Here is a 12,828-nt window from a genome sequence, read left to right on the forward strand (position 1 = left end):
GATGATAGATAGATAGATAGATAGATAGATAGATAGATAGATAGATAGATAGATAGGATAATGTCTCCTGATCATGGTCCTTCAGGTATTCCAACTTCTTTTTTTTTCTCCTTCTACTTTTCTCAGCATTATAATCTTCTCAAAGAGTTATGGCTTCACATCCATGCAAGATAATTTGAACCTGGTTATTTATGCTTCAATGATACTTTGCGCTGATTTGTCTGATGATCTATTTGTTTGTTTGGAGATCAGAGAAACTCCCTTGTAAGATGAGACTAGGACCCTTGTTAGGTTTTAGGAGAGCCGTTAAAACATGGATAATCTGGTCCATATTCATATTAATTTTGGGAAGGTTTTAGTATGTGTATTCATTGTTATTGAAAAGAATGGGCTACGTGCTTGTGTTGCAGATTTATTGCATATTTATGCTGAAATACCTGGATTGAGATGTGTAACATTTTTCTGTATTCCAGTCACATGTAAGGTTAACTCTATGGAGAGAAAAAGATGATATTTATAATCTACTTTTATAATCTAACGTTAAAGAATTAGGCAATTCTAAGTACCTCTTAGTGCTTAATATTTGTGTCCAGGGCAGTTTAATGAATACACACTTCTCCATTTACAGACAACTTCTGGAAATTGTTTTGTTTCTATAGGTTATAAATACTCATGTTCCAATTTCTTTCCTCCTACACAAATTCTTTAGTGTCAGAAAAAAATTGTAGAAACAATTTCCTTGTATTATCAGAGGAATACACTTTAGACTCCTCTGGTCATTATGATAGTTGTCTCAATACTAAACACTTGTTTTCCTATTCATAAAATGTGATTCCCCCCCACCTCCTATCAGAGAGTTCAATTTTCTTCACAGTTCCAATAGCACAATATATGTGGTTTTATTAATTTGACATTACCTGAGACCTTGCTGCTATAAATAATGAGATTGTTCGCTGGTCTTCATGAAGAAATGTTAAACTTTTCACATTATCATGAAGCTGATCCCTACTTGTGTCAAATGTGGAAACAGATAATTATCCAAGAATTTGGAATAGAATTAACGCGCACTAGAGCATGTCAGAGCATTTCCTCCAGCAAACAAGATGGGTAATTGCTGTTTGAGTACAAAGCAGTGAGAAATGTTTCATTCAGTTCCTTCAGACAATTTGGAAAGAGATACTGTTTACTGATTTAACAAATCATATCATGCCTTCTCAAAAACAGTGTCATTCAAGGACTGGTGGAATCAGATGAGCTTGAGTGCAGTACTTCTCATTTCACACTTTTTAAGTCTGATCAAACAGATTGTTTCTACCCTGTCAGTGTAAGACTAAGAGCTGGCAGTGTGGATGTTTAGATACAAGACAGCCTCCTCACAGGTAAAAGCTATCATCAGCCATTACATTACAAATGGATCCTTGAAATCATTTGTTCTCATTGCTCTAAAACAGTAATTGTGCAGTAATTTTCATATCCCTTGGGGATGAGGAAGTATAAGAAGTACCTACCAACTTGCAAAACCGATATTTATTATTTTGAAGATTTGTTATATAAAATGTATATGTATAAAACAGTTTGCAAAACTTAAGTCAGGTAAGTCAACTAAGGATTGTGTTAGATAAATTCCAAAATTCATCAGGCCTAAACTTGTGTTCTTAAAATCTCCTGTTTAGTCAGGTATCTCCAGGAAATACCCAAAGGACCAACAGCCAATCTTAACTGCAATTTTTTTAATGACCTCCTGCTGGGACTGTAGCTTTTATATTTCCCAACCAATGGGAATTCCTTTAGTTCAAAATTCAGAAAATTGCAATCCTAGTCCATCATAGCATGAACAAGTAACATCAGAACTTTAACCAAACAGCTGCAATAATAGCATCCAAATGCCATTTTTTCTATTGGATTTTAACTCCACAAATCTTAGACATTATGCTAGCATGGCCTTCTAGAAATTGATACTCAACTGGTGGGCACTAGGTTGCATAAGGTTTTTGAACGTGGATAGTAAGATGCACAGTTTTTTTAAAATTAACTGTGAGTAAAAAGAAATCTTGACTGATATCATATATTCAATGGCGTGAAAATGTAAGTCATTCAATCCAGTTGGAATTATCTTTTTTTCAGGGTTAGAAGAAAGCTCTCACAGTTAATTCACAAATGCAGAATTACCCTTAATAAGGCATTTTAGAATGTTTAGAAGAAGGTATTCAACACTTGTGAAAACACTCCCTTTAATATAAAAAAATACAGGAATCAATTATTAAAGATTTAGGTCACTGGAGTCATATAAGCAAGATATTTTATGCTTCATTTGGAGGTGGGATAAATAACTTTTGCAGTTCCTTCTGATTCCATGATCTTACTGTCAAAAGACATCAGAAATCTGAGACACAACTAAGCTTGTATTCAATTTGTACAGAACGTTAGCAAAAGCAGTTTTTTTCAGCCATATCTGCATGACATCAGTCTTTTAAACAATGAATGGCAGCTATGAGAACATCAAACTACTTGTTTAAAAATAAAATTAACTATCATATATTGTCTTATTAGCACAAATCATGCTTCTGACACCCATAAATGAAATAATCTGTAAAAAGTGTGACACTGGGTGAACTTTTTTTAAAAATAGAGATGAATAACCATTCAATTTTTCTCCAAGAGAAAGGGACATTTGTTGATGATGAATGCTTTTGTTACCTTCCATAAAAGACAGCAATGATTCATTGAATGATGCAAAATGCAAATATACACAACAGATTCCGCCTGTCTCAAATCATGCCAACTGTTCTGCTGTACAAACAGAAATCCATTATTCACTTCTTTTAGAGGCCACCACTGTACCAATCTTCAGAGAGATTCTTATATGGATGGTGACTTGTTAAAAACAGGAAATTTGACTGCAGAAGTTAGTAGCAAGAATATTTTTTGAAGACAATGGAGAAGAAAATGAGAAAAATAGTATTTCTAATGCAGCAACTGATAAAACAGAACCAATGCTTTCATAGTACCAATTAGATACTTAAGAATACGATTACCAGATAACTGAATAGGCAAAAGACATGAACAATTGGAAAAGGGTGAAAAGGAGGACACATTAACTATTTAACTTCACAGTGTTAGAGTGAATTAAAAATAAAAACTGAAAAAATGTACTTCATCCTACTTGTATATGACAGAAAGACTGATTTCTCCTTGGTAGGAATATGCTAGAACCAGTTAGGAGACTAAAGTGTGTAACTGATAAGGATTGTGCCAATTTCGGACAGCAGCACAAACTGGTGGGAGAACACTAATCAACTAATTAAGGTCAGAGAGCATAGCTTCCTAACTTGTGGTTAGCTCTTATTGGGAAAGCACCACACCAGGAGAAAGCTGTTCTGGAAGAAATAAGCTTGTTAGATAAAAAAGTCAGATGATATTTGGTTTTAAGGCCATGCCTGCTAACAGAGGACATGAGGTCACAATTGAGGATACATTGCCAGAAGTCTAGTAACTCTTGTTAAGAGACTACTAACCTCAAGACCTGAACACAATAGCAATTTCCAACTTTTATTTTCCAGCAAGTATTTTTAAGAGGTATAGAGCTTCAGCTACTGGAGGTAATATAGATCCAATGTGAATGAAAAACTTGTAAATAGCTAAAGATAGGAAACATGGCAATTGATAGCCAATTGATATGTTCTGGAATCAGTGGTATTGAAAATAAAATCTAATAGCTGTAAAAGAACCAACATGCTCAAAAGACTGATATTACAAGATAAGACTATGTGTGAGGACATGTGTCTAATAAAATGCCTTGAGTTTCAATAATAAACTCATCAGTAATGCTCTATCTTCCATTTAGTGGTTCATATTGCTTTTAATAATTTATATTAAACTACCAATTCTAACTTCAGTGGGAAAACTGAGCAATGGTAAAAAAAGTTACATTTCCCCCCCCTAGAAATCTGAATATTTTTGCCAATATTTTGCATTGTAGCTGGCAGCCCACACAAGTTTACAGTCCGAAAGTTGGATTGACAGGGAAGGCAGCAGTGGGAATGGAATGAGCAAAGAGACAGAATCCAGTGGAGACTGTGATGATGAAGATGGATGCCAAGGATCAGGTGATAAAAGCTACACAAAAGGTAGGGCTATTAACTTTGCTTATATGCACTTAGAAAGTTCATCAAAGCTGAGTTGTCTATGCCATTATCTATATATCAACGTAAACCATGGTTGAACTCAATGTAAATAAACCTTACTTCTTCCAAGACCCAGACCTATCCTCTTCAGCAGAGGGTTTTGCTTTCAAATTTAGTTAATTGCAGTCTCCCATCCATTCATAGACCATAATTTGATTTTTAAGATGATCAAACATGCATTATAAAATTCATTTATTAAAACTAGTCATTTGTTTGTTTTAAATCATGATCACAAGAAGAGGTTATATATATTCAAGATGAGAAACATCAACTTCTGTTTGCGTCTTTTGTAACCCTAAGAAAATAACTTATAACTTTGATGGTTTAATTTTAGACGTAAAAACTACCAATAAGACCATTTTGATTTAAGAACTTTGAAATATATGGTTCAATAGCATTGCTATTAACTTTATAAATTTGAATGTTGTGGGACAAGTATTTAGAGTACCCAAAGCTATTGTCACTATTTAAAATTTTTAAAATTTACTGTACTTCCATTCTCTCTAGGTTTGTTTGCTTGTTTGTTTGTTTTGTATTCTTCCTTTGAAAGATATGGTCCCTCTTTTTTCTTTTCTTTTTTAATTTGAATAATTTAAAGTAAGCTTGAATTAAAGAAATTTTGCTTTCTAGGATTAGAATTCTAGGACAGCAAGTTCTTAATTTTAAGTATGGTTGCAGTTAAATAATATTTAATTCAATAAATTATTTTAGTGTTAAAGTTTAGTGTAACAACTCTTGTACAATGTTCATTTCTCTTTGTTCAGCAGGATTTGTTTTTAATTTAATAAATGCTTTAAGTACATTGTTTGCATTTCAAATTAGTCCAAATTAAACTGCAGCCAGGTGCTGCAGTGGAAATTTTAATTGCTATACTTTCAATGCAAATACTGTGTTTTTATTTGGTTTTTGTTTTAGTTATCCAATAATGTAGAAGAAAGCATTTTAAATTTGGCTTACTAACACAAATAATAGTGTCTGAAAGTAGCCCATGTTTTCCCTATGATAATGTCATGGATTTGGGAGAAGTGATGTGGAATAGAAAAAGAAAACAATCTTTTTGTAGAAATTATGTCCATTAAAATATAGCCCAAATAAATAGTGAATAAATAGTAGTGAATAGTGTAGTCTCATTAAACATAGCAATTCCTTCTTGATAGCATTATAATGGTGTTATGTAATTAAAATATTTACTATTTAAAATTATTAATAAAATAATAATATATTTAAATAACCGAGGTTAACTTGTGCATTTATTTTGCATATTGAGATTTAATTGCATAACTGTCACTTAAAATGTAATAAGATTTTTCAGAATTATAATAATTCTTTCTATGTAGAGGAATAGCCACGTTGTTTGTGATGCTACAATATTTTTGGAGTAATTATTTTAGGCATTATGTATAAGGTATTTTAGGTATTACGTATATGGTTTGTACAACGAAATAAATCTTAATTGTTTAAGTTAGGTTTAATATTGTAGATGTATGTATTTTGCCATTCAAATACATCACAATCTTTGTTCATGAATGAAAAACAAACGTTTTTTTGTGCTGCAATTTTTCTATACTTCGATATAGTTCCATTTCTTAAACTGTAACAACAACTGTGGTAATAATTATTAATGCAGATGTTTTAACAGGATCTGAATAAAAATATGGAGAATCAGGTATCAATGACTAGGGGTCTTGATGATAATATATGATTATAGGAAGCATACTTTAAATACAAGGGAACAATAATAAATTCAAGTTACCATCCCTTCCATTTTGTGACCTCTCTCAATGCCTTAGGTTTGCTATTGTGTGACACTAAATGCTATATTCAACCTAGTCCAGGGCTCTTTTTATGTTTTTACATAATTGCAATTCTACCATTGTCTCTTTTTTTTTAAAAAAAGTAGGAATATTATCTATCTCTATGCCATTTAAGACTTTATTGGTGATAGCCAGCACCTTGGGACAGCCCAGAAACCCACTGGAAGTTATTGCAGCTAGCAGACTGGTAATATGGTATTGGTATTACAGGACATACCAAATCTGTCTACATTGCTGTGTTCTGAACTAGTAATATGAATGAGAGGCAACTGAGATGTGAGTCAACAAGACCTCCCATCCAGTAATGGGCACAATTAGTATGCAAGATAAACTGGGCAAAGGTCTTCATAACCATGGTTGCCACCTGGTCTTCAAACAGGAGCCATGGTAAAGTTAAGGGTGGAAAACCTATGGATTTGCTTGGCATTAAAGCCCACAGTCATTTGGTGTTGCCACAATTGATAATTGTGATTGTTTTGCCCATCCATAGTCTCTAGGCTCCGGGACAAAACTTTGCTTGGGAAAGACTCACCCAGTTAATCTACAGCAGAGAAATACAGCTGGTTATCATCAGCATTCTGATGACGTCATACACCATATCAATATAAACACACAACTACCACATAAAAACATGATTTTCCATTCTGGCAATAACAACTGTGCAAAATGTTGCAATGTCCAATATTCCTATTTAGCATTTCAACCAGCAAGTCACGATGTTTCCCAAGATACTCAATTCTTTTTTCCATGAGGATGGTGTAATTCTGGCTACACAATGGTATGTGTTCAGAGGATACGTTTGCCATTGGCAAACACAAATTACATATCCTCCTTTGATATGCAAATGGATGGCTTTTAAAAACAATGTTCATGATATTATCCTGCCTCATTTATGTCACATCTCAACAGCTATTAAAAATTAATACATTTCTGTCACTGTTCATTCATTATCAATCTCTTTTTTCCCATGTCAGGAACCTTTTAGCCCTCATTAGTATGATCGTTTCTGCTAACGCTTCTATGTTCCTTTTCATCAACAATATAGGGCATAAACTACTATCTTAATCAGTCTTCAGTCCCAGATGCCATATTCTCGGGTTGCACCAAGATGTTATGTCTCTAAATATGTAATTGTACAACTGGTGCTTTTGTAACAATTATTTCATAAATATTCAATGAGCATAACATCTGTTGGCAGCTTGCCATGGATATCACTGGTTTGTCATCTCAACAGCTTTCAACCTCCTTGTCATATTCGTAATTTTTGTTTTAGTTATATTTTCTCTGCTTCTGTAATTAGAAAATAATTTCACCTTTCTGAAAGTCCTGTTTTTTCATTTGTTTTTGTTTGAGGGGAGATTTCCTGTATATCACAAGATGAGTTATTTTCAACTGGAACTCTTTATAATCTTTACAAATGGTTTCAGTGTTGTGCTGCTGTCAATGGTTTATTCTGTTCAAGGACAGGCTAGTAGTTTATGGTTTAACCCCTTACCCATCCCAGACACTACCCTCAGATTCGTCAGTGGAACTCCTCTAATGATGACTTAATTTCTTAATTGGTCTCATTATTAACACAGTGGGTTTATTCTTTCCTCACAGTTTATTAGAGCACAGGCATCTTGGCAGAGTCAGTGTTTGAATGGCACACAAATTAAGGGGAGAGGAAATGCTACATGCAACAAGACAGAGGATTTAGATTATCCTAAACTAATAGTTTCATCTTCAGGCCACATTGTTAGCTAATTGATTTCACACTAGCTCTTTTGAGGAATTATTGCCTGAACCCAAGTAGGAGGAACTGAATTGCACTTGAAGGCCTCCTTCATTGTCTTTGCAGATGCTGTCCCTATTCTGAACTGCCTCACATTGAACAAGCAGGCCCCAAAGGGATGTTAAACATTTTCAACCAAGCACATTTAGAATCCTTCTAAATTATTAGGAACTTTAATGAGCCAAGCATGCTTCCAACGTTTCTCTTCAAATCTTCACACTTAGTGATGTCAGAGACAGAGCCAAAGAGTCTGGAAATAATTTAGTGGAACTCATATGTATGGTCCCATTTGTGCATTAATGGTTTCATGCAATAAAACCAGGGACTACTAAGAAAACTAAAACTTAATATGACATTTCTACTACTTCTCCACAGAAAACCTATAATTTAGCATCTCAACTTCATCCCATCCTGTAGCTATTATAGGATAAATCATAGCAGCTGTGGCAACAGCATCATATTGTATATGGGATACTGTATGTTAAATGAACACAGGGGATAGGTTGAATACTAAAAAGACTGTCATTCAGCCCATGTGACAGACATCTGAACATAGATAAATATGCTTTTTCTATCAGGGATAACAATGGTGCAGGGATTGGACCAAGTACAACACATGTAGTTTTGATTTTATAATTTATAATCTGTACACAGGAATGCTTATGTATTTATTTAGACTGAAACAATTTTCAGTAGCACCCAACACTGTTATCTTGGCACCAAGCTATATAGGGCTTTAGGAATAAAAATCAGCATTTTCAATTACAGGCAGCCAATTCATGGCTTGCAGCATAGGTATAGTATATTCATGGGCCTTAACTAGTGCCAATTAGCATGTGAATCACTTCATTTTTGTACAAACTACAATTTTTGAAATTCCTGTTTGTACATTAATCAGTCAACTCTGGTATTGCATTCTTGAAAGGATGGGATTGTCCTTACACAGCAGGTCCCTAACCTTTGTGTGTTCCTAGGTGGTCCTAGAGTCCAGCTACTGCTAGATGTTGGAAATGCTAGTGGAAACTGTACCCTTTAGATACAAGTTTCAGTTTTACCAGATGGACCTAAAAAAGTCATGCTTGCAAGATCACATGTATGGATTACTACAAACTGTTTCACATAAAGCTGTCTTTAAAATCATTTCAAAAAGTGTCCAAAAAGGATCCAAATAGTCCCTTTCTTCTAATATGCTCTGTTGCTGTCTTCCCATCATAGCCTCAAGAAACTTAACTAAAAATAAAAATTATGGTTGTGTCACACAGTTGGATCCAGGGGGATTTTCTTAAGATATGGGGAGCCTGTAGCCTCTTCAAGACAGCAGGAAAATATTTTCTCTCATAATGAGGCATTGTTTACCTCCAGGATTCAGCAGACCACACACAAACTGCATGAAGGAGAAGCCAGGAGTCAACTTACAAGTGGCAGGAGATAAACTAGGAAGCATCCTATCGATTTTATCTGAGTCCATAGGCTAGAACAGTGATGGCTAACATTTTTTGCGCTAAGTGCCGAAAGCGTGCGCGTGCACACCAATAATGCAATGCACGCGTGACCGCTTCCTGCGTGCCTTGCTCCTGCACATGTGACCCCATGCATGCACACATGACCCTACGCATGTGTGCATGACCCCATGCATGTGTGCATGATCCCTCCTGCTTGCGCCCCATCCCCTGCACATGCATGTCTCCCGCATGTGCCCCACCCCAGCGCATCAGTGGCAGAGACCCAAAAACCAGCTGGCTGGTGGGAGGTGCACGTGCATGGGTGGCAAAGGTGAGCTGGGGTGACAGCTTGCGTGCCCGCAGAGAGGGCTCTGCATGCCACCTGTGGCACACATGCCATAGGTTCGCCATCCCAGGCCTAGAAGGAGTCTCTGATTCTATGGCGAGATTATCGTCCCAGCCTTCATCACCTAGAGCTAAATGTTATGCCTGCCAAATTAATATCATTCAACAATTGTTCCAAAGTAAAAATACCTAGGACTCCAATAGGTACCAGCCCATGTTCACCATAAAGGTAATGCACTCTTTAGCACCAGATCATGAGACATGAAGGTTAATGTTACTGAAGTCACCAACATAAAAAGGTAAGGAGACTGCAATGGAAACTTGGTCAAGGAGCTCAGGAAGGGATCGGGCTCAGCAGCATCCAAATCTCAGAGGAAGTAATCTACCTCTTCCCTGCTGGGCTGACATTTTGAGCATCTCAGTGTATAAACATTTCAATTTTTCTTTATGGTAGCATGTTCAAATTTAGTGACTTTAGATTTTCATTTTTAAAAGCACATGATTTGTATAAATAGCATAATTGTCTTCAAATTCCTTTGAGGCCACTCTTTGTCTATTGAAAGAGTAGTGTAGAATTCTTTGTTCAAATATACGAGGATGATCAGTTTACAGAGTTTTTCCCTTTTCTACCTATATTTATGGTCAGTGATATTCGATGGTGAATGAAAGGAGAGGTATAACCAGACTTCTATTATTAGGAATGGATATTTCATTGTCTTCATTTTGTTTTTGTAATAAAACCCAATTAGAATAATACAGACCAGATTGAAACTTCCAATGCACTACTCTGGTCAGTTCTGAGGAATTCTACCTTCCTTTTAACTCAACTCTAATAAAAAACAGAGATATTTTGGATTTTCCTGCCAAAACCCTGAAGAAAAATACAATACGTTAGTGCTAATCCTGGAACATAAGAAGCAACTATATTGGAAAATTTTATAGGCAATAGTAGGAATGGAATTGTTTAGCCCAATGTTTCTTCTTTTCAGTCTGTTTCAATTTCTTATGCTTATATTGGCCAAAAATCCTCTAATCTGTATGAACATGCTATATATAGTTTGCCCATTGTGTTTGATTGGACCCGCTACACACAGATTTTAAAAACTGTACTACAATTGAACAGCAGAAGCAGTTTTCTTCCTCTACTTTTCTATTTATAATGTTACATTTGTCAAAGTATTTTGAAGATAGCATTTCATGACTATAGCAACTGTTTCTTTATATGGTAGCTGCATACATGTAGCTACAGATGGCTTTAATATTTTTATGCAGCCATTTGTAAACTTTGAAAATAGATGTTTGCTTAGTTCTGAATCATAAATTACTTTTCCCGTCTAGCCCATACATGTTTCTGAAGGAAAGTAATTTTCTCACAGAAGTCTCCCCAATGAGGCATTGAAATCTAATGAAGTAACTAAAATGTGAAACTCAAGAAGAATATTAAAATAATTTAACAAACCTTGAGCACCCAAATTAGCATGTGTGTGTATGTGTGTGTGTGTGTGTGTGTGTGTGTGTGTATTGTTACCTTATACATGTCCTTTCTAGATTTCAAATTTCAACATTTGATACAATATTTTGAACTGCATTTTGTGAAGAGTTCTAAAATACCAACGTATTTATTTTTAATATCGAAGCTATATACAACTATACTGGTTTGAGGCAAATGCAAACCTCAAGGAATCTAAAAAGAATTTATATATCTCAAAGGTTTATAACCCTAATCCAATGATTCTGATAAAGATATTAGAAAAAAAACTACACAAAACTTTCCAACAGGTACAATAGGAAACTGAAAAGGATGATATAGAACTAAGTATCAATTTTTCTAAATTTTTGGGTTGACTATGGATTACAAATGTTTAATGTGGAATATATATTTACTTCATTTTATCCCACATTTTTTATTTTAAAAATAATTCAAAATGGTGAATGTATTTAATACTTCATCCTCCTATTTTTCTCACAACAACCATGTAGGGTGGATAGGAGAGAATAAGTAGCCCAAATCACCCAGCCAACATTCAAGCCTAATGCAAAAATAGAACTCATAGACTCTTTGTATTCTGTATTCTGTATTTTGTTTGTATTCTGCTGCCTTAACCACTAGACCAAAGTAAATTCTCCTCAAGAGGGGAAAAATCATTATTTCAAAAAATTAAAAGAAGACATAATTTGTCCACAAGAAAGATTATTTTTCCGAAAGACATAGATCCTCTTCAATTTGAATTTCAAAAAACTTTGCTCCTAAAGTTTATAAAGTAGAGATATTAAAAAATACTTTTTCGGATCATAATCCTTTGAGTTTATTTATAAATGAAAATTTTTAAAATGGAGACTGAATGAAGCAACAGTGGAGGGTTTTTTAAAAATTAAAAAAATAATTTATTATATAATATTTAATTTTGAAATATTTTCAAAATATTTTTTGAAAATAATGGAGGTAGATGCACTGGTTTAAGAATGGTTTGGGATAAAAGTAAAACTTTTATTAGAGGTTATTTTACATAACATATCAGCAAACTTTAAAAAAGAACAGTCGAGATTTTGAGATTTGAGCTATTTTGGGACAATAAAGAAAAAAGAAGATGCTTTTGATTGAACGTTAAAATCAAGAAATTTGCAGCAGTTCACTAAATTTCTCTTCACCATGAGTTGAGATTTGACTGTGGCATTCATCTAGATCAGTGGTGGGTTTCAAAAATTTTTACTACCAGTTCTGTGGGTGTGGCTTGGTGGACGTGGCATTGCTTGGTGGGTGTGGCTTGGTGGGCGTGGTAGGGGAAGGATACTGTAAAATCTCCATTCCCTCCCCACTCTAGGAGAAGGTTATTGCAAAATCCCCATTTCTTCCCGATCAGCTGGAACTCGGGAGGGAGACAATAGGTGGGGGAGGGGCCAGTCAGAATTTTTACTACCGGTTCTCCGAACTACTAAAAATTTCCGCTACCGGTTCTCCAGAACTGGTCAGAACCTGCTGAAAAGCACCTCTGATCCAGATCTATATGCTTAACTCTGAGTTTCCAGTGCATTTCTTTAAAATTCAGCACATGTAGAGACCTGTAACGTTGGCTTATTTTCACTGTGGATTTGCCCCAGTCCCCTGAACTGTTTTATTGCTTTTTTTTTGAGTTACTGCTATTAGCTGAAATCTTGGGAGAATAATGCAGGAAACTTTTTTTAAAAAAAACAAAAAAACTTGCAACTAAGATACTTGATTGAATTACATTTTGAAACTGAAGATAAATCTTTTTTTCCTATACCCAAAC

General features: G+C 34.8%; 1 protein-coding gene across 2 annotated transcripts in view; it reads left to right on the forward strand.

The window, feature by feature from the left end:
- The window catches only part of LOC117678425 (glypican-5-like), a 311,301-nt gene that overhangs the window by 234,668 nt on the left and 63,805 nt on the right, over positions 1-12,828 (forward strand). For both annotated transcript variants that reach the window (XM_034439494.3, XM_034439495.3), the window contains one exon: positions 3,980-4,127. In XM_034439494.3, the coding sequence (XP_034295385.2) occupies positions 3,980-4,127 (148 nt within the window). The remainder of the gene's footprint in view (positions 1-3,979; positions 4,128-12,828) is intronic.

This window comes from Pantherophis guttatus, chromosome 6 (assembly GCF_059756535.1).
Source record: "Pantherophis guttatus breed Tessera chromosome 6, ASM5975653v1, whole genome shotgun sequence".
In the NCBI taxonomy this organism is placed as follows: Eukaryota; Metazoa; Chordata; class Lepidosauria; order Squamata; family Colubridae; genus Pantherophis; species Pantherophis guttatus.